Consider the following 26,491-nt stretch of genomic DNA (forward strand, 5'->3'; position numbering starts at 1 on the left):
GCACTCTGCTTGGCAGAGTGCACAGTCATCTTCATAGTGATGAACAGTTTTTAAATTTGTAATTTTTTTTATCGTTTTTATTTTTAACCATGTTTTACAAATTGTTCTGCCCGATTTCTTCTGCTCTTTCTTTAGGATGATATAGAGTAAACCACCTCAACTGCCCGATGCTGGATGTTTGGCATTCATATATTTGATTGTGACTTCCGCGGATACGGTTCAGAAGTATCAGTATCGTCACCTTTACCCAGTTATGTCTGCATTTTTCTTTGGGTGACTGCTATACATCACCAAAAGTTCATGTGCCTGGTTGTCCTTATCTGAGTACTCTTTATTATGAAGGCACTCATGGGCTTGGTTAAAATTTGGAGATCCTGTCTAGAATTCTCCAGTTTTGCCCAAAAAATATTTTTATAACCAAGAACATCAAACAGAAAATGGTTGTCTGTCTTGTTATTTGCAGCGTAGATTTTCACATATATTTAATAAAGATAAAATGTTTTAATGTTTATTTTTGATATTAACCTATTTGTGACCAAAAGAGGTAAGACCAGGGCACACGTATCCACTTGCTACCGATATTAATGAGCGATTGAACGATAACGACATGATTATCGTTCAATCACTCATTAATCGTGCATAATTTGGCCAGTTTAATGTCGGACTCGACCAGCGATGCACGCTCCTGCTGGTAGTTTCCGACATCAATTGGGCACGTTCGGGGATGAGGGATGGTGCCTGCACTGAACTACATATTGTTCAGTGTAGGCAGGACAGGGGCTGAGGAACAACTGTACGATGACAATGCTGTAATAGTACTGTCGTTACACTATCTAGTAGTGGATACGCACCGGGGTATATGGGTTGGGAATGTATGTGTCTATGGGGGGGGGTGGATGTTTATGCCACTACCTGGGTGGAGATTAGGGTTAAACACCACCTCGGGAATGGGTATTTTCACAACACTGGAAGAGGGTTGTTGTGTGGTAGGAAGAGGGGAGGTTTTGGGTACCTACAACCTGAAGTCAGGATCTGCATTGTTTAGGCTCTCCTGTATCGCTGTGTTGTCCGCCTAGAATTAGTTCCTGAGGCATTACAAACCAAAACCATTGTTAATTAACCTATACATTATTGTAGACAAACTTAAGAAATCTTTATCCATTTACTGCCAAATTTTACACATTGAATTTATAATGTAATGTGAATTAATATCTTCAACGGTTATACATTTAAGTTTTTGTATTCAGTTAAATCAAAATACCTAAAGACACTTTAGAAAGCATTAGAAATAAAAAATATATATTATTTGGTTAAACCAAGAAGTTTTTATTGACTATTTCTTTATTAGTTTTAAACAGAACTTTTTTGTTAAGTAATTTAGTTGTACAATTAGCCAATACGGTCAGCCTGCCAGGAAACGGCCCCGTCACCATTGAAATATGCCAGGTACCGCTCCCTGACTTCTTTTTGCCCCTGCTGTGCTAGCCTGTGGAAATGGCGGACAATTCACAGAGGGCCAGCTTTGATCAACAGGTTCTGGAAAATTAGCAGCTGGTAAAGTCAATTGCCTTTGGGTGTTCCTCAACAGTAAATTGTGCAGAACTTACGAGGCAAGCACGACCCAATTAATTTTATTGATCCTCAAGTTTATTGCTGTATGAAACACCCTAAATCTGTTGCTGAGGATCCAGAATATTAACTGTCCATCGTGCTCTGGACAGCCTGTAATTGAAAATACACCTTTCGCACGTCAATGTCCTTTGGGCATAAGGCTTTAAGAGGTGATGTAAAGCAAATGCCTCATCCTCTACAAAAACAAAACTCAACCCATGAGTACATTTATCTGCTGGTGGTTGATTTAGGGTGTTTACCATCCGTTCGTAAAAAACTGTGTTTTTAAAAGAACCACCATCAGAAGCTCGTCCTTTCATTCCAAAGTCCACAAATAAAAACTCTTAATTGGCCATAACTATTGCCATAAGGACTATACTAAATTAGCCCTTGTAATTGTAGTACAACGAGACAGATTTGCTGGGTTGGGTAATTCTCACGTGCTTGCCGTCAATGAGACCATCACAGTTAGGAAAGTTCCATTTCCTTTCAAATTCAGTAGCGATGGTCTGCCAATCTTCCACAGTAGAAGGAAACTGCTAATAGAAAAATAAATAAAGTTATAATAAATGGATTACACACTAGAATGTTTATTATATCATCACATTAAAGGGCTATGTATTAACTGACAAAGCGGCATCCACGAACATTATGTGCGCGGATACCGCTTCACCCCCAAGTATGATTTGGGTGCTGGGCGGTAAATGACAGGGGTGCTACGTACCCCTGTCATTATGGCCACTACAATGTACAAGATAGCAGAGCCGATGGCCAAGAGCTATGTATGAACGGTCAGTTCACCTTGTGATCTTTGCAATATTTCACACATGCTCAATGGAGACGGCAGGGAAAGAAACACTGATCATCAGCACTAGCCTGATGCGCTGTGATCTCTAGCAGGGATTGCCGGAGGGGGAAGTTATCACTCCCCTGCTCCAGCATATGACATGTTAATACATCTCATCATTACGGTTTCCTACTTTGCCTCTGTACTGAGGCGAAGCAGGAAGCGTTATAGAGACTTTAATATTGATATAATGACATCATATTAATGGGCCCATGTGTATTTCCTGGCAAGGGCCTTTTTATCTCTAGGATTTATTTAAAGTTTTATGCAGCACCAATACCCCTTTCACAACGCAGATGGCAGGTCTCACCCGGGATTTGTACAAGACACGATCCCAGGTGTGACCCGCCTGAGACCTTTTTCGGACTTGCAGCCAGAGGTGGCTATAATGACGGGTCCATGACGTCACCACCATTATTGTGGAGCCGGCGTGTGGCGAGGAGATCATCTTCAAGCACAGGCTCTCCCTATGCAGTGAACGGGAACCAGGTCACCTCGACCCATGATACACATTCACACTGCGAGCCTGGTTGAACATGTGTGCAACCATGCTCGCAAACAAAGTTAAAATGCACAGTTGGTGGACCCAGTATATTTGTTCGGGGGACCTTTCACACTACCGAGTAGCCAGGGGTGCTGCACGCTCATGTGCAATAACCCAGGTTTTACAATGTCAATGTGAAAGGAGGAATGAAACATGCTATGTGGGACATTGCTGATAAAAGGACCCATGTAACCTGTGTTAACTATATACCCTGCACCCATTATAAAAAAAACAAACAATATTTAAACTACTATTTATCTAGCATCATATACGGCTAAGGGGCACAGGCACAAGGTTACATACAGTGTCTCATTGCATGCATATATCACCATGCATAATTTGCAAAAAAATCTTACCTTTAAACTCAGACTTGAGGGCCTTGTATATGGCCTTACATGTCTCGGGGATAATTACACCCAAAGCCTGTGGTGAAATCAAGGTCTCGAATTTCAGATCAGCTAAGGATCTTCCGGTAGCTTAAAAGCGCAGGGGAGCCACTAGCCTCTCCTCAGCCGAAATCGCTCTCCTCATGTTCGTATCCTGTCTCTGGATGAAAGGTGTCACAAGCCGCAGCAACTCCTGAAACGTAACCTCGTCCATCTGATAGAAATTCCAGTAGTCGCCCGGATTATTCTCACGTATCTCCATCAACAGAGGCATGAGAGACAAGGTATCCCTCCGCAGTAGCCACTCCTTTGTCCAACAGGAACGTGGCCTTCTCCTCTTCTCGGCCCTCTCCCTTTCAGACAATATCACGACCCCTGCGTACTCCACCATTATTCGCTGACGAATGGGATCCATGACAGAACAGCAGCACAATAGACGCACTTTGTTGAGGGCAAGCCAAAAACAAACCCGAGTAAATTAGCAATTCAACAACGTTCAGCAGGTATAAACCAAACTAGCCACAGAGCAAGAAATGCAGAGTTTAAAATGTCCCCAACCTTTTTATTCCCTCATGGTAGCCCATCCCAACATTCTTGAAACATCTGCCCAGTATACATCCCTCAAGAACACTTGGACCAATCATTGGCATTTGAATTCTTCATCATTTAAATACTGTACGATATCGTTCATCGTTAATGAAATCGTTAATATCAATGAACGAAATTGTTCATGTTTAAAATAGAAAAAAAAATCGTTCAACGATAGCAATGATCGAAGAATTGGACCGTGTGTATGCACCGTTAGAGCAGGGAGATAGAATACTAGAAATCGTTTCAAATCAAGAAAATAATGCAATCTTGTAATCTGTCTCCCCAACTCGTATTCCACAGATCTCACTATAGGTTCAGACTGCTCTTGCCAGGCCTTCAGTGCAGAAGAAAATGGAGGGGTAAAGTGGATCGTTTTCTGGGCGTGCCCTAGTGAGCTACTGAATTAGTTTGGAGCTGGAGAGGCTCCAGCGTCTTAGGCCAGACGTTCATTCGTGTACCTCATGAATTTTGAAATTAAGACAGTAAATTACATTCATTAAATGGCAATTGAAAAATTCATAATTTTGAGGGCGTCTTTTCAGTCCACTGAGGGAGATGTTGGAGCACAGTGTGTGGAGCTAAAAACTTCTTTAGCCCCATACACCCTGGATCTGCAAGGATCTCACTTCTGTTTAACCAAGCCCTACAAGAACAAAATAGAGAGGTACGAGCAAAATCCTCCTTCATCAACAAAATGTAAAGGAGAGCAGAGAAAGAGTGGGTGCCCTGTGTCCACCAATGTACTCAATGAAATATTACAATGCAAGTATGAAAATCTTTCTTCATCCTATTAGCATATGAAACCTGTAGGATCTGTTGAATGTATGAAAAGAGGTGGCCCTACACAACTGCTCATCCAGGTAATGTGCCATGTCACCCAGGAGTCACTCACCAATCTTGTACAATGTGCATTGAGATTTTTAGTAACAGGATTCCTTGCTCCATTAAGTCTAACAGATGATCGAAGAAATCCACCTAGCAGTGGACTGCTTTCCAATCTCTCTTCTGACCATCACATAAGCCTAAGGGCTATTACAAACATGATTTTGTTCGGACATAAAAAAAATATATATTTTTTTCCTGTGGATCAGTCACTTTCACAAGCAACAGTTTTGTGCCGTGTGTAATGTTTTTGCCGTGTGTTTGAATCTCTTTTCAATCTGTAAAACAGAAGACTGTGGACAGCAGACTTCTTTGTCAGTGGTTATTCACGGCTGTAACAGGCCAACCGTGGCGTTTTTGTGCAATCTGCAAGCATGTATGTATTTCTGTGTTTGACTACAACTCTCTATGGAGACAAAACATTGTGTGTGAAAAGAGCCTAAAGGTGCGTACACACTAGATGATTTTTTGACCGTTATGCCCGATTCCGATGCATTGGAACAACATCTCATTCAAAATCCTCTAGTGTGTACGCTCTATTTTGTCTGGTGCGTGCCTCTGTTGGGTCGTCAGACATATTGGCCGGTCAGGCACCAGATGGTCTAGTATGTACCGGCCGCCTGATATGTTGGCCCTTTGGCAAGTGTGTACCCAGTTTAAGGGAAATTCTACCTTGCAGACACCACTTGCCCTCGCCACGCGCAGGCTATGCTGACCCTCTGCTGAGGTATTGGAAGACGTGGACCCAGGTTGGGAAAGGAACAGGAGGCAAGGCGCCTGGATAAAGGACTCCCTCATCCACTAGTACCGGATGTTGGCTAGACCTGACCAAACTGGAATTGGGTTTAAGCTGCAGCCAGCAAGCAGGTCGCGGTCCTTTGGTCAGGTATCCGGCACAAGTGGTAAATGGAAGAACACTTATCACAGAGAAAGCAAATGAAAAATATACCGGAAGTTTGTACTGGGGTAATCTAATGAGTACACACTCTGTACATCCGGACGCAAGGCTGACACTGGAGAATGGCACTAGGAGATTATACTTGGATGACGTTCTAAGTACACACACTGCGGCTTCAGACTCATAGCTGGCACAGGAGCTGAATCAAGGAGATTGTACTCAGTAGATGTACACACCGTGGATACACACTAGTAGAAGCTACAGAGCTTGGGACCTGGAACGCTGCAACAGCAAGTCTTCACTGAAAGTAACACAGTTGTACAGGCAACTTCCTGTTGTCCAGAGCCCGGTTAAATACCCTAAGGTAGCAGGCCATTGGAGGATAGTGTCAGCTGACAGTAACCAATGCTATCATTGGGTAAAAGGCTAATCAGGATATAGACTCATGGCTGCGTCCATGACGGTAACCACAGAAACCACATCACGGAGCGAGCACATGGATGTCCTAGCAGACCCCAGGTATAATCCTCAGTGCGTCACCCACCACCGCGCCTGGCCTCTGACCGCTTGGGAGGTCAGAGGAAGCCGGCGCAAAGGTAACGGCCAATCCTAGGCCGCAACCAGACAGCCCTCTAAACAAATGTCCTCAAAGCTCTGACCACATGCAGTTAGTGAAAAAAAAAAAAACATCTTCTGGGGACCCAATATGGTCTAAAGCCAGAATCATAATATGTGAACACAGGAGATAACTTGTTTGAAAGAAAGGCTTAGTACAAAAGGACAATCTGATCCTCATTGGAAATAAGAAATTTACAGCCCTCAAACTGTGATGGCAGATAAAAAGGAGTGGTGTAAAGAGTGCGGGCATCAGAATAGGCCAGCCAATCGCTCCACACCCTAATAAAGTGAGGGTGTTGGTCGTACAGTATACTGGTGATATTCTCATAGGAATATATTTGCCAGGTATTTTTAATCAAGGCAGGCATTGTGGTCAGGTTTCACTCGTTTCCAGTTGACTGCTATAAGATGCCTGCCTGCGATGAGGACATTATTAATGAATTTGTGGTTGGCCTTAGGAGTGCCAGGAAGTGAGCATGAGATTAGAACATAGGAAAGGTGGGTTGGGGGAGTGACCCTAGACACAGAGCATATTAAATCAAAAACTTTACGCCAGTATAGTTGAACCTTCAGGCAGAACCACCAAACCTGGAACAGAGTGCCAGACATGCCGCAGTTCTTGCCATATTATTCTACATCTTAACTGGCAAATATGAATGGAAAATGCTCAATTTATATCAAATTTTTTGTTACATCCCCAGCTCTCTATCTTGCTGACCATGGGAATGAAACCACTCGCTATCCACATTTGTGAAAAATGGCAAACTGTGGCTGGTGGTTCCTGCACGGAATCGGTATTAAATACAGACGTCTGAATAGCCACTGGTTCTCATACCGACGCCAGAAGCCCATTGAAGACATGTCCCGACAGGGGCATCCAAGTACCCCAACCATCCCCTCTCCCCTAAACCTAACCCTCCCTTGGTGGTTCCTAACACTAATCTCCCTGGGGGTGACTAACCCTAACCCCCCCCTCCCCGCACCCGAAGCCTCCCCGGAGGTGCCTAACCCTAACCTCCTCCCGAGGGTGCCTGTTAGCTGTTCTTTCAGGATCGAGACTTGGTCAAGAGGCAGTCTACACACTTTGTAAGTCCATCAGCATTCAGAATTGAGTGCAACTCAGAAACAGGCCCAAATTTGCAGCAAATACATTGCGGTCTGCATACACAACTTATAGCATTTACAAATTATTTTGTGTTAAGGCTGAAAGGGGCGCTTGAATGTATAAGCAGACAGTTTTGGGCTATTCAGAGGTGAACATATGCAGAGACCTGTCCAATTTCTGTCCGCTCTCCTGCACAAAGGATGGAGCTGGAGTGCTGTGGGCAGTGCGGTCACATAGATGCAACTGACTCAGAATATAGGCGGATGTTTCCATGGATTTCTGATCGCTGGAAGCGGACAGAATTACAGCTGTTTTACATGTGACTCAGAATCAGACTCTGCATTGCTAATATCAGTTTTATGCCCAAATTTGTTGCTTGGGCCATTCAGGCTTATGTTTGACCATGTGGATTTAAGAAAAACATCTGCTGGCATTTGTTTGTGTTTGTTGGGTCCACTAAAAAAAATGTCCAAGTGATGTGTGAAGGATTAGATATTGCCACCAAGCTCCAATGCAAAACAACCACATTTTTCAAAAATGCACATTATATGGTGCAGCCGATAGGTAAGCATTTGCCAATGGAATAATTATTAATTCCTCCCTTGAATCGAAAAATTTGCAGCAAAACGGGTGAGCAATGTGAATGCAGATTATATCCCTACCTATAGTACTCTTTGTGCAGTAATGTAGATAACCGTCTAACGGGGGTATCCAATTAGCCGCGATAACCAATTTTTCGGTGAAAAGTTTTTGACTTGTGAAAACTTCTCCAAAAATGGTTATTATGCTATCCAATTAGCCGCGGTCCGAAGTCTTCCATAGCAATTATCGCAAATTAGTTTTCATCATCTCAGAGTAGGTGAAAAGTTGTGCAAAATCCCCATATTTGGTCTAAAATGTCGGGACTTGGTGCAGAACGCCTGGGACATCCCCCTTAATGACTAATTATGCAAAAATATTTTTTTATTAGATTATTGGGGTGAAAAAGTAAAAAGTGCAGGAAAATAGACTCAAAGTAGTAGGTTAGGCATTTTGGGGGGCTGTATGGATGGGGCAGGTGTTTTAAACATTGCAATTAGGTGTATTTTTTAAAAAATTTTAAGTGCCCTAAAAGGACCCAAAAATATATTTACCCCCCTTTAATGTACCCGTAATTTAACTACACTATTAACTTTGACCAAAAAAATATATTTCTTTCTATCTTTTTTTTACTGTTATAGAAAAATGCATATAACAGCCATTTGACACTACTTAAGAACTCAAAACCCTTTGATTATGGCCAAGACTTCTATACTGTTACCCAATCTTAGTTTACCTTTTTGGGGGGTACAGGCTGATTTCCCCCTTTTCGCCTGCCATCCCTGCAAGAATTATCATGCAAATATGTTATTGTCAGTTTTGTAATTGAATTGCACAATAAACGGGAGCGCACATACATGCAACATTTGTGCGATGGGTCTGAAAAGCTTTCCCCAGTGAAAACTTATCGTTTTCACGGCTAATTGGATACCCCCCTAAAGGTGCAAAGCTTAAACTCCCAGCCATGGCATTGCTTAAACACCTACTCTGTGGACACTTCAGTGCATGCTGTGGGATAAGTGACAGTTTTTAGAAGTGGAGATGTTGTCCATAGCAACCAGATTCTAGCTATTATCTTCTAGAAGGTGCTAGTTAAATGTTAAGTAGAATCTGACTGGTTGCTATGGGCAACATCTCCACTTCTAAAAACTTTCACCATAGTAAATTTACCCCTGTGAATCAATTCTATGTATTTTAAATCTTATTAATTCTCCCTGGTATGGTTCTTTGGTAACAGTACTGCCTGTCACAACATGCCCGTCTTTGCCCTTATAATGCGCCTTATCAATTGATTGGAGATGCTCTAATCAGGGGCGCCTGTACAAATGACCCGGGCCCGGGCTTCCTGAGGTGCCCAGGTCAGACGCCGACCCCCCCTCCCTCACAGCAGCCCAGCACACAGCATGTGCTGAGCTGCAGTGGGAGACTGCTCGTGGCTGCTGAGCAGCAGCCACAGCAGTCTCCTATGCCTGTGGGGGGGGGGAAGCTATCACACTGATCGCGCCCCCCCTGGCTTCGCACCGGGCTGAGGGGGCTCAGAGCGCCCCCCTCGCCAGCGCCGCTTCGCTGAAAATCTTATTTTTCCCCCCAAAGGGGGCGTCGCCACACCTCCCATGATTAGGCCACGTCCTGTTACCCGGGCCCGCCGCGGCTCTTGGCGTACCTGGCTCCAAACCAATATTGTGCCAGATGATCAGGTGTCACCTTCCCCTACTGCTACTAGCATGTGCCTTATGTACACTTTCCCTTGCACCTCTCCCTCTGAATACCAATGCTGAAACTGTTCTCCCCCCAACAAGCAAGAACATTTTCCATCACTTAACTTACCAGCTTCCGCACCACGAGTGTGCGGCCTTTGCATCCTGGCTCGTTTCAGCATTCCCTGCAATGATAGTTCTCTTTGCTGCACTGCTGATTTCTATATTGTCGTCTGCTGCACAGTTTAAGGTTTCTGTGAAAAGACACACAAGCAATGCCCTCTCTATCAACCAAACCTAGATTAGGGAAAGAGATAATTCACAAGCAAGTGGGTAGGGTTGGGGAAAACAAAATGGTATTCTTGAAAGGACAATGGAGCTCTGGTGGTGGTGATGAATATACTGACCTGTGTCTCCATACGCTGTAATGTGCATCCTAGGCAAGGGGTTAGTATAGCAGCAAGATTAAACAGGTGACCTGTTGCATGTCTCTACATACTACCTTGAAAAAATCCTGTGCTCCATCAGCATAAAAACCCGTGAGAGACTACAACTCTTACCCAAGCATCCATGGTGGTTTGACACCAGCACTGGGCGAACTGAAAAAGTCTAACTCACTCTGGGATCCCCCAGATGAAGACCTGTCCCGTCAGGCTGAAGGTGTATCCTCAGGTTAAGAAGCAGGGCGTCTGGAGTTCTAGGTCTGCTTGGTCCCGGGTATGGCGGCCCTCGTGGAGGCAGACAGCCTAGGAAAAGACTGGCCTTTAGGCTGCCCCTGAGGACAAAAAGACTTAACAGATTTAGTCCAAGGCCTTGTAGTGGGAGTAGGTGAAGGCGGAAATTTGCAGTTAGTGATACTGCCAATGGTGCTACAATCTTGTCAAGGTCAGGACCAAACAAGATCTCCCTAATATAGGGTATCCATTTTAAGGCCTACCTTGGAGTCCACCTCAGCCTTCCATGAGCGCAGCCATAAGGTATGGCGGTGGATACAGTCGCAGCCGAAACCCTGAAGGTTAGGAGACTGGCATCCAATGTTGTTACTCCAACATATGAAACTGCATTTTGAATGTAATCAACAAAAGGCATCTGATCCCCAGAAGTTTTTCAAGGGAAAAAGTTCAACAAATGCATCAGCCCAGCACTCAATAGCATCAGCCACCCATGCGATAGCCATGGTTGGACAGGCAACAGCCCCCGAAAGAGAGTATATTGATTTCAGGCAAACTTACCACCTACGAATCCGTCCGGGCAGGGATGGGAGGCGTAGTGGCGCTCTTAATGAAATGAGTAACATGAAAATCCACCCCAGGTGGTGATTCCTATTACTTGCAATGACCCTCGGGGAATGGGAAACATGAGGCCAAACGCTTTTGTGATACTTCTCATCTGGCGATAGCCAGTCCCCTGCCATGTGATCCACCCGCTGTTCAGAGAAGGGGAAAACAGCTGAAGACACATTAATGCTTAAACTGAGGGTGATTTGATTTAGGTGCAGGTTCAACATCCTCTATAACTAGGATGGACTTGACCGCCAGCACCAAAGCAGGGATAATAATACTTGATTTAGGCTCCCCCTTGTGCGAATGGGATAAGAGTCCGATAATCATTGAGTTCACACTTGGCTGACGATCTATGTTAGACAGCAGTGCAGACTGGGAAGCAACCACAGGGCGTTTATTACGCCATTTTGTGTTTCGTAGAAACGACATCCACCCAGCAAGGGAAATGACAGACTGTGGTACCTGAGGGAATTGCATGTACTGTGAAAAACCCCGGTAGGGAGCGATAGTCTGTGTCACAGGGGTAAACCGCAAGAAACTGCGAGATGAAATGGTAGCATGTTGAAGTGACCCCAAGTGAGTAACAATGGGGGCTGCCAGGCGATCCGCAATGGAGGCCAGGGTCTTGAGAAACAAACCGCCCAAGTCCTGTAAAGGGCCCGGCACCTGATGGCACCATAAACATAACCCTTTCTGAGTCAAATCCTCCGTACTCATACCTGCAGTACATGACTTGCAGGATACCAAAAATGGGTGCAGTATCGTGCTCTATTTCCTGGTCAGACATATCTGACAATCATTGTGGAAATATCAAGCAGCGCTATACTGGTCCTGACTGACGCTAAGATTAGCTGCAGGGACCCATTATAAGCGTATGCAACACACAGTTCCATCTAGAATATGGCAACGTGCAGCACGCAACAGTATATGACAAGCCTCACAAATATTGAAAATATATATATACATACATACATACACAAATACTTATACACATGTATGAGGTTTCAGAACCACCCTAGGCACACCTGTATTAGGGTAGATTGTAAAGAGTAGGGATAGACATGCACTGACAGGTGAGTAAGAAAAAGCACAGACAGTCAGCGCTAGCATAAGTCACATACAATGCAGAAATATATATACATAAACATTACATATAATATACTGCTGAGCTGAGGGGAGGAGCCGTTGAACAGGGAAGACTGCCTCACCTGGCCGGCTATTAACCCCCGGAATGCCGACTTCCGCTGCCGATTGTTAAGTCCCTGGTGGTCTAGTGGACATGCGGAGTATGGGGGGGCTCGCCGCCACTGGCAGCGCCTCCGGTCTGTCCCCAGAGACAAAAGACTGCAGAAATGCGCGGATCACTGCAAGCGGTGATCCGCGACCTTACCTGCTCCCCGTTGATCCGGTCGCAGTCCTGGGCGCCCGCAGAGTCCGGCTAGCACAGACTATGGGGTCCTGCCGAGATCCCCAGATCTGTACTGGCGTCGCAGAGCCGGCGGGGTGCCGAAGCGGCAGCTTGGACATCCAGAAGAGTCAAAAAGTAAAAATAAACTAATCACTCATAAAATAAAAGGTTCTAGGCATTGGTTTCCTTTGCCTCTCAGGATGCTTCCTTTTTAGCGACGGATTCTCCTCTCAGCACAGGAGCGTCCCCACCCTTGGTTGAACTGCTTTGGGACATCCCCAAGGTCAACCCTGTGGACCCCCTATGGACCCTGAAGTAGAAAACAAGAGATATGGTAAGAACTTACCTTTGTTATCTCTGTTTCTACAAAGTCCATAGGGTCCACAGGGCGCCCGTCCTGACGCACCTGGCTTCATATGGGCTGTGTGGCTGGTCACCGGTTTTCCGTCTCCCATTTCTGTGAGCATGGTTATTGAGTGCTCCAGTTTTCTCTCTTTTTCTCTCCTCCTCTGGCCTTTGGCTACTTACAAACTGAGGTGCCTCTGGCTTTGGGGCGGGGTTATAGGGAGAGTGGACCCAGTGCATCCTGGGAGCTACGTGGTGCCCGGATTTGGTTGCCAACCTATACCCCAAGGTCAACCCTCTGCACCCCTAATAGACCCTGAAGAAGAAAATGTATTTAGGTAGGATACGATGCGCGCTCCCACCGCTCTTAAAACGTATCGTGCCGTGTATTTGTGCATGTGATGCATCGTGCGTCTGACCGGCGTCATTTGAGTTATATTTTGAAGAAGTGTGTGTTCTTTCAATGACCTTCCCTCCTAATCTGCAGATCGTCGTATCGTGAGATCATATGTACATTATGTGTCAATCGTGCGGCAGGGACTACCAGGGTATTCAAGGGAAATCGTAAAATGAATCTCATCTTATGCTGGTCGTACTAGTGTATGGCCAGCATTAGGGAAAAAGAACAACCGCACAGGTTATCTTGACACTCTTCAATATTATTCTATTCAATTATGTTATGAAGAGGTGCTACCTACAGTACTACCATAGTGTCCAAAAAGGGAAGTTGCAAAGTGCAAGTAGAAGTGTATTAAAACATACTTGTATTAATGACTGATAAAATAATGCCCCCCAAGGAACAAAACCCATAAAATTGTGAAATATTATTAAAATAAAAAGTGCACAAATAAAATTAAGAGTTTAAAATGAACTAGGGATTATCTGATATTACAATATACAGAGGCTACAGTCAGGACCGGCCCGAGCCCAATTTATTTTGGTAAGCGGATATAGATTTTGGCGCCCCTTATTGAAATAAAGCCTCATATTTCGGAGTTTGAAATATACTATAATAATACTGTAACAATGACAAAAGGGAATCTGTAGATGAAAAGACAAGCTTTATATACACATGGTTATAATGTAATACTATACTAAAGTGGCGTCACTAGGGTTGGTGTAAACGAGTGCAGTCACTCATGGTGTCACCCCACATTGATTTTCTCCTGCATCAGACCTTACAGAATCCTTAGTGATAATATACTATGGACTCAACAGGGGGAAAAAAACACACACATTAACCCCCACTGTGGGGGGCCCCACATGATGAATAAAAATCACATACATAGGCCCCTACATGAAAGCATATAGGCCCCACATGAAAATAATAAAGCACATAGGCTTCGCATAAAAAAAAAAAAACACATTAGCCCCACGTGCAAATAAAACACATAGCGCTTTGCAGAAAAAAAAAAAAAAAAAACAGACCCCCACCCACATGAAAGTAATAAAACAAATTGTGAAAAACACACACACATAAAAAACAAGAGATATGGTAACAACTTACCTTTGTTATCTCTGTTTCTACGAAGTCCATAGGGTCCACAGGGTTGACCTTGGGGTATAGGTTGGGAACCAAATCCGGGCACCACGCAGTTAAAGCTTTTAGCTCCCAGGATGCACTTGGGTCCACTCTCCCTATAACCCCACCCCAAAGCCAGAGGCACCTCAGTTTGTAAGTAGCCAAAGGCCAGAGGAGGAGAGAAAAAGAGAGAAAACTGGAGCACTCAATAACCATACTCACAGAAATGGGAGACGGAAAACCGGTGACCAGCCACACAGCCCATATGAAGCCAGGTGCGTCAGGACGGGCGCCCTGTGGACCCTATGGACTTTGTAGAAACAGAGATAACAAAGGTAAGTTCTTACCATATCTCTTGTTTTCTACTTCAGGGCCCATAGGGGGTCCACAGGGTTGACCTTGGGGATGTCCCAAAGCAGTTCAACCAAGGGTGGGGACGCTCCTGTGCTGAGAGGAGAATCCGTTGCTAAAAAGAAAGCATCCTGAGAGGCAAAGGAAACCAATGCCTAGAACCTTAAAAAGGTGTGGACAGAAGACCACGTTGTCACCTAGTAACGCAAAACAGCCGAGGCTCCACAGCGAGCCGCCCACGAGGGTTACATGGCCCGAGAAAAAACAAGCGTCAACAACAGAAAGGCCTACCCATGGGTAGGCCCCCGAGGAAGACATACGAGGCCATCCAGCCAACATTTGGTTATAGGCCGGCCATCCTTTCCTGTGAAAACCAGAAATCGCAGACCACCAATAAGGAGTCAGATTTCCGTAAGGAACTTGAACAGATCACATAAATCCAAAGAGGCCGGACCACAGTCAATGAGGCCACACCATGCCGAGAGGACTGGGGACTGAATGGCCGTACCATAAGTTCCAGAATAATATGGAACCTAAAAACCACTTTAAGAAGAAACACAGAAGAGGGAACCACATGAGAACGCTCCCAATTCAGGCACTCTCCTGGTTGATATAAACACCCTGAGAGAAAGAGAGCCTAAGCAATAGACCACGTAATGGCTATCACAACCAGCGGTTCCATTGACTGTCCCCGGAGGGAACGAAGAATCACTACTAACTCCCAAGGAGTCCCTAGGGAGGACAAATGGAGGCACAATCCAGAAAACACTCCAAAGGATGAACTGGATACCAGAGCGGAGCAATTCCATATCTTAACCATACTGACAGTGTAGAGATCCGCACTGTCAGGAAGGCCAGGCCGAGGGTGAAACCCAAGCCAGCCGGAAGGAATGCTAGAATATCTGGAAATCCTGGACACCGGAGGATCGTATCAACAGGTACAATACCATAAGAATTATGGCTGCCACAGTTTGTGATAGGTCCCAGCAAAACCTGATCTATGTGCTCTAATCATTCCAACGATGACAAAGCCAGGGAAGCCGTAAGACCACTGTAGGGACGCAGTCAAAGACAAACGACCCAGGTCCAAGGCAAAACCAAGGACCCAGAGACAACAGATCCGGGCAGTGAAGCATCAGGAATGGAGTATCGATGGAGAGACTCCGAAAACCCAAGTACCCCTGACATCTGGGGCAATCAGGAGCCACCAGCAGGAAAGCATCTCCGTCTCGATTGAAACACTTCCCTCGAGGAAGGGAGACCGGAGAACACAGGTACGCAAAGTGGAAGGACCACTTCACCGACAAAGAGTCACTGAAGGTTGCTTCAGAATCCCAAGAGCTGAACTGTAACACCATAGTGTGATAAAGTCAGAAGGCCATAAGGGTCACCTCAGGGGGGCCCCCCCTGCTCACCAGGAGATGAAAACTCTCTTGGGGAAGAGACTAGTCCCCGGGATGCACGTCATGACGGCTGAGGACTCTCGCTTCCCAATGGAGAGCTCCTGAAATGAACGCTGCCGAGATGGTCGGGAGGAGACCCTCGGACTATGTCCGAATGTGTGACATACCTGTCATTGCCACCCAACGAACAGTGTTGCTAAAAAGGAAGCCACTGTCCTGACCCTGTCGGACTGAACCTTTTCAGGTTCACTGGGAAACAAGAGTTATGCTAGAGTGAAGGCCCAAGACAGGCTAAAGTACCAACAAGTTAATTGACAGGGTGGAATCGACAGACGTCCAACTGCACTGAAATGGGTGCGAACCACACACTGTCCATAGCAAAGAATACCCTGGACGAGATGGCCATAGCCACCCGGAAAGGGACCGACTTGCCTCCGGAGAGAGCATCATCGTTTGAACAGTGATCCGACAGAAAAAACTCGTTCCATCTGGAGATAAGCCAATTATGGAAAGGCCTGGAATGGAATTGAGCCCATTCCACTCTTCCAAAGGCAGACACTGAATATTTGACCATGCATCCCAGAGTGTAAAGACACATGTCGACTGCGTAGACATCCATGTACTCCTAATGGAAGAGTGGAGATTCCGTCTTACGCCAGAAGAATTCTCAGATTCTGAGAATCCAGCAGGGCTCCTAGATGAAGAATACCCAGAGAGGGATGCAGGGAGGACTTTTTCCCCGTTGATTAAACGTCTGCACCCTGAAGAAGCCACGGTCATCCTGACCTGGCTGTAAAGTACCCCGGTGATCCCGCTAAGAGCAGGAGGCCGTCCAGGTACAGGAGCATTGGGATATACTGAACAGGAGAACTGTCAGAAAATCCAAAACCTGGTAAGCCCCTGTGGGGCTGAGGACAGTCCCAACAGGCAGAGCCTGAAAAATTGTAAGTGTTGCTGTGATACAGCAAACCTCAGTCCATGCTGAGGAAAGGTCTCTGTAAGTACCCGTAGGCACGCGTCCTGTATATCCAGTGATACCATAAAGTCCCCAGGTTCCAAACATAGTATGATGGAGCATAGGGATTGCCTCCCGAGCCCATGTAGCTTTAGGAACTGGTTCAGGGAATTGAAAGAGAATAGGCCAAAGAGGACCATTCAGCCACCGCACCAGAAAGAAAGCAGAACAACCAGTCCCTTGCTGAGAAAGTGGGGATGGCCTAATTAGCTCCGCTTACCGCAACAACTGTATAGCTTTCTGGATTTGTAAGGCCCTGTTCGGGTCTGAATAAGGGCCCGCGTACCATCACATGTAAAGAGGCCGCCTGAGCAAAGAGAGGGCGTACCCTCCTACCCATGTAGCCGCGGCAACTTGACACTAGTACCGGGCGAGCTGAGAAAATCGCTATCTCCCAGTGGTAGGCCTGTCTCATCAGGCTGAAGATATATCCGTAGGTTCAGAAGCAGGATCGGCTGGCAGTCCAGGCCTGCTCGGTACTGGATATGTCAGCCATTGTAGAGGCCGACAGTCTACGAAGAAACAAGTCTTTTTGTCCTCTGGGTCAGCCTAAAGGTCTAACAGACTTAGTCTGAGGCCTTGTAGTGGGCATAGCTGAAGGCGGTAAACTTGTCGTTAGTAATACTGCCAATGTTACTACAATCTTGTCAAGGTCAGGACCAAACAAGATCTACCCTATAGATGGTATCTGCACCTCTGCATTCCCAGAGCGCAGCCATAGGGTATTACGGAGGATACAGTGGCAGCCGGAACTCTGAAAGTTAGGAGACTGGTATCCAATATAGGCATTTCCACCTATTACAACGGCATATATTATGTGAGCGACCAAATACATTTGAACCCCAGACGTGTTGGAGGGGAAAAAAAAACATTACAAATGCATCAGCTCAGTATGCAATAATATTAACCAATCATGCTATAGCCATGGTAGGATGGGTAACAACCCCTGAAAGCGAGTAGACTGATTTCAGGCAGAGTTACCACCTATGGATTCGAAGAATCCGACCACGCAGGAATGGGAGGCGTAGTAACATCTGTAATCAGACGAGCAACACGCCCATCCACCCCAGGAGGGGCTCGTGATGACCCTCAGGGAATTTGGGACAGGAGTAAAACACTGTTGTAATACCTCATATCTGGCAACAGCCAGAGTCCCGCCACGCGATCCACCCGCTAGTCAGCAACAGGGAACCCGAAGGCACGCAAGACTGAGGGTGTATGATACAGGTGCAGGTCAACATTCACTCTAACCAGAATGGACCTGCTACCAGCCCTAAAGCAGAGATAATAATACCTGAAATAGTGTAAGAGGGAAAGAGCCCACAACAGCATCCAGTTCACGGCAGAGCCAACTGGGAAGTAACCACAGGGCATCAACCACGCCAATTTGCGTTTCTTGGAAAACGACATCCACCCAGGGTGGCTGTTGTGGTAATCCCTGCAAGGGGAATGACAGACTATTGTGGCACCAGGGGGAATTCATATACTGCGAAAAACCCCTGCAGGGAGCGGTAGTCTGTATCACAGGGGAAGAATGCAAGAAACTGCGAGATACCCTGAGATGAAAAGGGCAGTATGGTGAAGTAACCCCAAGTGAGGTACAACAATGGAGCCCGCCCGGCGATCCGCAATTCAGAGGACCCCGAGAAAACAAACCGCCCAAGGGGGTAGTGAAAGGGGCCAGTACCAGATGACGCCACATACAGAACCCTTTATGAGTCAAATCCTCCGCACTAACACCTGCAGCACATGACTTGCAGGATAATAAAAATGGGTGCAGTATAACGCTCTATCTCCTGGTCAGACATATCTGACCAACCCTCTTGGCGGAAATATCAAGCAGCGCTATACTGATCCTGACTGATGCCAATATTAGCTGCAGGGACCCATTTTCAGCGTATGCAACACACAGTTCCATCCAAAATATGGCAACGTGCAGAACGCAACAGTATGTGACAAACCTCACAAATATTAACAAGTATATAAATGTGAGGTCTCAGAACCACCCTAAGTACAGCTGTATTAGGGCAGATAAAGAAAAGGGATAGATATATACCAACAGGTGAGAGAATAAAGTACAGACAGTTAGCACTAGCATAACTCACATACCATGCAGATATATACATAAACATGTCATATAATATACTTGGCTATGTCACTGCATTCAACTTACCCAGATTCAGTGTCTGGGAAGGCTACAGTGCTGTGTACACTGACCTGATGGTAAGGTACGCAGGGGGACTGGACTCACTGCCATCTCCGGAGCTCTGCTGCTGCAGATAGAAAATGGCCGCCAGACTATAATACTGAAAGGCGCGCTGAGCTGGTGGGAGGAGCCGCTGTAACAGGGAAGGCTTGCTCCCCTGGCCGGCTATTAAACCACGGGACGCCGGCTCCCTGCGCCGATCGTTAAGTCCCTGGTAGTCTAGTGGACACACGGGGTATGGGGGGCCCTCTGCCACTGCCGGCGCCTACGATCTGTCCCGAGAGACCGGAGGCACAGGACTGCATTTGAAATGCGTGGATAACTGCAAGCGGTGATCCGCGACCTTACCAGCTCCCCGTGGATCCAGCAGCAGTCCTGGGCGCCCACAGAGTGCGGCTAGTACAGACTCTGGGGTCCCGCTGAGATCCCTAGATCTGTACTGGCGTCTCAGCGCCAGCGGGGTGACGGAGCGGCAGCTTAGACATCCTATGGACAGTCCAACGCTGCCGCTCTGAAGAGTCCAAAGTTGGAAAAAACTTTGTCCCTAAAAAAATATAAAATAAGCTTAGGGGCTGCTAATCAGCTCCCCATGCGCTAACGGTGACCCGACTCCGGCCAGGCACCAACTTAAACTGAGGTGCCTCTGGCTTGGGGGTGGGGTTATAGGGAGAGTGGACCCAAGTGCATCCTGGGAGCTAAAAGCTTTAACTCCGTGGTGCCCGGATTTGGTTCCCAACCTATACCCCAAGGTCAACCCTGTGGACCCTGAAGTAGAAATAATTAAACACACACATAGGCCGCCACATGAAAATGTATGAAGTGTTATAGGGCCCCTATACAGCAGGACCACCCTGGGTGCTAAGCTACAATTACACCCCAAGATACGTATTCAGGGAGAGGGAGACAGCCAGTGGGTGTCAGGGAGAGGGTGACGACAGGGTGAGGACGACAGCACTAGGTGACAGAGTGACGACAGGGAGAGGGTGACAGCAGTAGGTGACAGTGAGAGGATGACAGCACTGGGTGACGCCAGGGAAAGTGTGACAGCGAGAGGGTGACGACAGGAAAAGAGTGACAGCCAGGGCCGGACTAAGGGGGGGGGGGGGGCCACAACGGACAGGGGCGGTCGTCCCTGGGCCCCCACTAGTAGCGGTGCGCTGTCTGCGCCCGCCGCTAGTGTCCACTCCGCTAGTGTAGTGTAGACCGCGCAGTGAGCGCAGCCACACTACACAGTGACATGCACACAGCCGCCGGCGGCAGCTGTGTGTATGTTACAGCAGCTGATGAGTCACACAGACTCATTGGCTGCTTCGTCAGCTTAGCTCCGCCTTCCGGCTCCCCCCACAGCTGGTGATGATGGGAGAGACGTCATGACGCTGACGTCTCTTCCATCTGTGCAACAGAAGAGCCGGGAGTCGCGTCAGGAGCGGGGATTCAGGCAAGTTCTTTTTCTTTTTGCATGTGTGTGTGTGGGGCAGCACTGTCACTGCATAGGGGGGAGCGCTTCCAGGCGTCCCAATCACTTCATGGGCGCACTGTATAGGGGGGGGGGTGCTACTGGAGGCAATGCATAGGGGGGTACTACTGGGGGCACTGTATAGGGGTGGACTACTACTGGGGGCAATGATTTTGGGGGAATACTACTGGGGCACTACACTGCATAGGGGAGATTACTACAGGGGGCACTGTATAGGGGTGGACTACTACTGCAGGCAATGCATAGGGGGGACAATTACTGGGGGCACTGTATAGGGGGGACCACTACTGTAGGCATTATATAAGGGGCACTGCATAGGGAAGACCAATACTGGGGGCACTGCATAAGGGGCACTACTACAGGGGGCACTGCATAGGGGGGACCATTACTGTGGACATTGCATAAGGGGCACTTCTACAGTGGGCATTGAAAGAGGGGCATTAAGGTGAATAGAAAGAAAAAAAGAAATCCTAGGGTGACTAGAAACGGTGGTATATAGGGGCCCCCACATACCTTAATCCGGCCCTGGTGACAGCACTGGGTGACAACAAGGAGAGGGTGATGCCAGGAGATGGTGAAAGCATGGGTGACAGGGAGAGATGACCAATGGGTGACGACAGGAAGAGGATGACAGCCAGTGCATGACAAATACAGGGTAGTTCAGTTTTCTTATCTGGGACCAGAACTGCAGCGTGTGGATGGCTCCTCTTAACCCTGAACTTAACGTCAGGGACGGTCACGAAATCCTGACGTCAGATCCCCGGCGTCCAAGCAATAGCACAGCCTCAGAGAGAGAGGAAGCTGGGGTTGGAACACAGAAAGGGGAGGAGCTCAGGAGAGGGGAAAGCAAGGCCCCTCCTCCTCCAGCCAGGCACAGACTCTTGTAAACTGTCACTCTGGGTAGAGGAGATGAGAAGGGAGGAGAAGAGAGAACGGCCACTCCTCCCCCTCCGGCCGTGCCCAGTCTGTCATTCAACGATGTGTGGGCTAATATTCAGGCTGCGCAAAGGCTTATAATGAATATAATGAGTCAGTGAGACTCATTGTATTGCCGGCGGCTGTGTGGGACAGCGGCGGGACTCAGAAGATGATGCCCTTACAACTTGGTGCCGTATGTGGCTGCGTACCTGGCGTAATGGGCAGGCCGGCCCTGGCTACACTCTTATAATCGCCAGTAGATTGCTCACCTAAAATATCCATACAATATTATGTATTAAATTGTGTATGTACCAATGAAAATATTGCTACAGTTATCTGTATATATTATATGATAAGTCACTAAATTCACATTAGTAACGCCGGTCGGAAATGCCGACCTGCGGCCATCGAAGTTCCGTCGGAGGATCGGGGAAATTCACCATGTTAAATTTCACCGATGTCCCAATCTAGATCAAATTTTGATCGTGATCAGCAAATCAGTGAAATCCAATATGCTGGGTTGCAGGATCGTGCTGATCTGTCGGTAGTGTATGGGCCCCTTTAGGCACTAGGGGATGGGTTAGGGTTAAATTACCACCATTTGAACATGTCAATGTGATTGAGTTGCCAAGAATACTACCCGTGGATGAGTGTGGACCTTACACTGGCTCAATATGATACTGGAGAAATTAGGATTAATAAAACCCCTATTTTCAATAAATTTCTCCCAGTGTCATATGTTAGAATTACCATTCAATATATACGTTATAAATGGCAAAAAGTAAGGCCTTACTAATGTTGATATAGATACTGGAGTAATTAGGATTACAAAACCTCTATCAAGTATCTCTCCTGGGGACATATTTATCAAGCTTTATTTTCATAAAATGATGTAGAAACTGCATACATTTATGAATTGCTGCTATGTATTTCATAGAAATCTCCGGCAGAGTGCCAATTAGCACTGCAGATTGCAGTCCTCATTATTATCAATGAGGACTTCGATCTGAACTCTACAGTATGTACCAAATTCTGAAAAGCTAAGCTTTTCGGAGTTTGGCCCCGTTAGATTACAACATCTGCAGAAAGTGTAAACTGCTCTAAGCCTATGGAGGCTTATAAGCAGGAGAGAGATCTTCTGATCTCACTGCCGCAGCTTCCGATGAAAACTGACACTGCAAGCTCACGCTGTGTCAGCTTCCCCGGACAAGTCTTTCACAAATATGAAAGACCTCTAGAAAATGCCAGGGATATAACTTGCAGGGACCACGGTAACCGTGATTCCTGCGGGTATCCCATAGTACATAGCGGGGATATTTTCATTACAAATGAAAATATCTGCTGCAATGGGGAACAGCCGTGGCGGTCCTGCGATTATCAGTACATAGACCCCCTGGTATCATAAATTGTGATTGTACTAGATTATATAGTTTCTAGTAATGTGTATCATATCTAATGTGACTGAATTTAGTGACTTATCATAATATATACACACTACAGATAACTGTAGCAATATTTTCATGGGTCAATACACAATTTATAAACCTAATAGTGTTTTGAAATTTTAGGTGAGCAATCTACTCATGACTGTATGGTACATTTAAAAGCGTAGCCTCCATATATTGAAAAATCAGTCCCTGTTAATTTTAAACACTATTTCTTTCATTTGTACGCTTCTTATTTTAATAAATATTTTGCCATTTTATGGACTTTGATAAAATAATGCCCCAAAGGAACAGTCGTTAAAAAAAAAAAAAAAAAAAAAAAAGTTACGTTTTTGTACAATTCTACTTGACCAGTGGACCTTGCAACTACCGTTCTGTGTTTTTTTGTTTTTCTTTAATATAACAAGGAAAGTCCTGCACATAATGTGCAGAAAAGACAAAAACAAAACAAGATACTTAGCAGAAATGCAAACTGATCAGCAGAATGCAAAAGACAGAGCAGATTTTATATATTAAATTTCTATTGAAAATCATTAAGAAACGTGGAGATAAGTAGCAAACTATATGAATCATTTAGGGGCCCATTTACAAAATAATATTTGTGGTATATCACCCAAACACACCCATTTTTGGGGGATACCTGCAAATATTAAGCATCCCCCCCAATGTACCATCCAAACCATTCTGGAGCTTGGCCCCGGCAACTAACTGCCTGTTATAGCCTATGGACTACACTCCAGACTTTTTTGGGAGAGGAATCTGTACCCTCTGCTGCCTGGTCGCACATGCACCGACCAACGTTGGCATAAGCGCATTTTGCCGAAATAGAAAGTAAAGCGATTGCAGATGCGATCACTTTAATTTTACTGATTGCCAGGATGGACACCTATTGGAGCCTGTCCCAGGGACTCACTAATAATACATTTGGGTGAATAAGGATTCCTTATTACCGCAATAAGCAATCCTCATTATCTGGGGCTGGCTGCATCATTTATTAAATATGCCATTTAACCTGGTTACATAACTGTTACCAGAATGAAAGGTGATCGAGCAACAGCTGTCCAAGATCATAATGCTATGATACATGGCCTTAACAGCTATAGCAATACCTGGGCATAGACTCTATAATTATCGCAGCGATCCTCCCGATATCCACGGATGGCCCCGATAATTGTAGTGTGTGTGTGGCTGGGATCGGTATTCAAATCCCGACGATGGAAGACCGGGCAGTGAAGATCCCAACAGGTAAGTATTTTAACTATTTACTAACCTAAACCCCTCCCCTAACCCTCCCTTAGGGGTGCCTAACCCTAACTCCCCCTGTAAGTGCCTGAACCTAACCCCCCCCCTTACCCTAGCCTAACCCTCCCGGGGGGGAGGGGGGGGAGGGTCCCTAACCCTAAGTCCTACCCGGGAGCCCCTAACCTAACCCTCCCCCCCCGCGCTTGCCGCCCAGCTTACCTTCGATCGGTATACTGGGCATCAGGCTCCCAGCGTAGGTAAAATGACAGGCGTCGGGATTTCGACGCCTGTCATTAAACCGCTGCCGGCATTAGACAGTCGGGAAGCCAGCGGTCGGCATTTCGACCGTCGGCTTCCTGACTGCATTCCGTGTGGCCGACCGAAGGTTAAATATCGGACCGTCCAGCATGCCCGTCCAATGCGATATCTACAATTTAAAATGGCCGCGGCAGCCCGATGCGGCTGACGACAGACATTTCCCCTGTTCCCTCCTACGAAAAGAACGGGGAAATGTCAAGCGTCTCCTCCCCCGGGGGCGGAGCACAGATATCAGGGCCAATACACTGAGACATTTCACAGTGTATGCCCACGATATCTGCAGGCTGACAGATAAAATGCCTGTCAGACCGACAGACATTTTATCTGGCAACGTATGCCCAGCTTAATTCAACAACATGCAGGGCTGCAGTGGAAAGGTGTGACATGGAATACCATCAGATGCAAAACATAGGGATTTTAAGAGCACTGACAGACCATGGTTGCCAGATCATCCCTTTAATAGGGGACACATATTACACAGGTGCTGTGGCTGATTAAAACCAGGTGAAATGGAGATTTGAAGTCAGCCAGTCACAGCACCTGTATACTTCATCTGTGTCCATTAATAAAGGTTTAAGTAAAGGCCCCCATACATCAGCAATTGATTGCAGCAATTGTGCAATTTGCAATCGTTTATTGTGTATAAAAATCTTTCCCTTTTTCAATCAATTGTGGCAATTCTGCAATTGAAAAAGGGAAAGATTTTTATACACAATCGATTGCAAATTGCTGATGTATGGGGGCCTTAAGATGTAAATGAAGGCATTATGGCTGAAGACATTTAACGCTTCAGAAAACACAAACATTGGATTCCCAATTAAAACACTGTGTAAATACATGTTAATAATGTTATTGTTAACAGTTCCAAGTGGCTCTCTACAGTGACTACAGGTAGAAGGGAAAGTGATACAATTTGGTTGAAAGAGGAGAACAGCTGCTCTTTCATATAAATAAAATCTCTTGTATTTAAGAGAGTGACTGGTTCTCACATGGGAAATAACAAGTAATAATATTAAAACATTACTAAACGTCGCACTCTAATGAGTTACACACCTAACACGTAAAACATACTTGTTATGATGACATCGCTCAGCCAGGGTCTGTATTCAGGTAATTTACCAGCATCTGTCTAAACATATACACTTATTATTTAATTATACAGAAATAGTCTTCACATTCACACCCCGCCTGGCAGCCCCCGAACTCACTCCCACCCAGAGCACTCTGCCAGCGAGCACCTCCCCACTCACTCCGTTAACATCTCATTCATCCACGCTGGCTGCACCCTGACAGTGGTAATTCACTCACTTGGCCAGCACTATATACCTCATTAACTCACACTGATAGTCTGCGTCACATCCACTCTCAGCATGCCGCACTTACACACTGACCAACCTCTGTCTCCTCATGCTCACACGCCATTCCCGCCCCGCATCTGACCCGTATCAGATCGGTGACGTCACGTCGCGCGCCCCTGGTCCCTCTCTACAGCGCCCTCGTCCACCAGCGCAGAGCGACGCCACGCCCACAACGGGGGAGATTCATTAATGTAATAAGTTCTCGCTCTCTCTTCTATATGTCTGTCTCTCTGTCTAATATCTATCTGTCTCTCTATCCATCTATATATGTATCCAATATCTGTCTGTCTATCTACACTGTGTCATTCCAGTCCAATTAATCTCTATAACAGGTATGAGCCCAGCTCCCACAATATATCTATATAGGCTGTAGAACCCCAATTTTCTCAGTATGCTCAAGCGTACAGTTGTCCCTATATTTCATGTAATGGAGCATATTTAA

At 46.2% G+C, this 26,491-nt stretch overlaps 1 protein-coding gene across 16 annotated transcripts in view; it reads right to left on the bottom strand.

Annotated features, from left to right (window-relative positions):
• LOC148542406 (uncharacterized) overlaps positions 1–26,491 on the bottom strand; it is a 42,912-nt gene that overhangs the window by 8,211 nt on the left and 8,210 nt on the right. For 2 of the 16 annotated variants that reach the window (XM_088468102.1, XM_088468075.1), the window contains one exon: positions 9,889–10,012. In XM_088468102.1, coding sequence (XP_088324228.1) covers positions 9,889–9,940 — 52 coding nt within the window. In that variant the 5' untranslated portion in view covers positions 9,941–10,012. Of the gene's footprint in view, positions 1–9,888; positions 10,013–10,376; positions 10,534–25,744; positions 25,821–26,017; positions 26,155–26,491 lie in introns of those variants that run through there. The other 14 variants (XM_088468085.1, XM_088468091.1, XM_088468094.1 and 11 more) reach the window with 14 other exon arrangements.

This window comes from Taudactylus pleione, unplaced genomic scaffold, assembly GCF_031769625.1.
Source record: "Taudactylus pleione unplaced genomic scaffold, aTauple2 ptg000012l, whole genome shotgun sequence".
NCBI classification, from domain to species: Eukaryota; Metazoa; Chordata; class Amphibia; order Anura; family Myobatrachidae; genus Taudactylus; species Taudactylus pleione.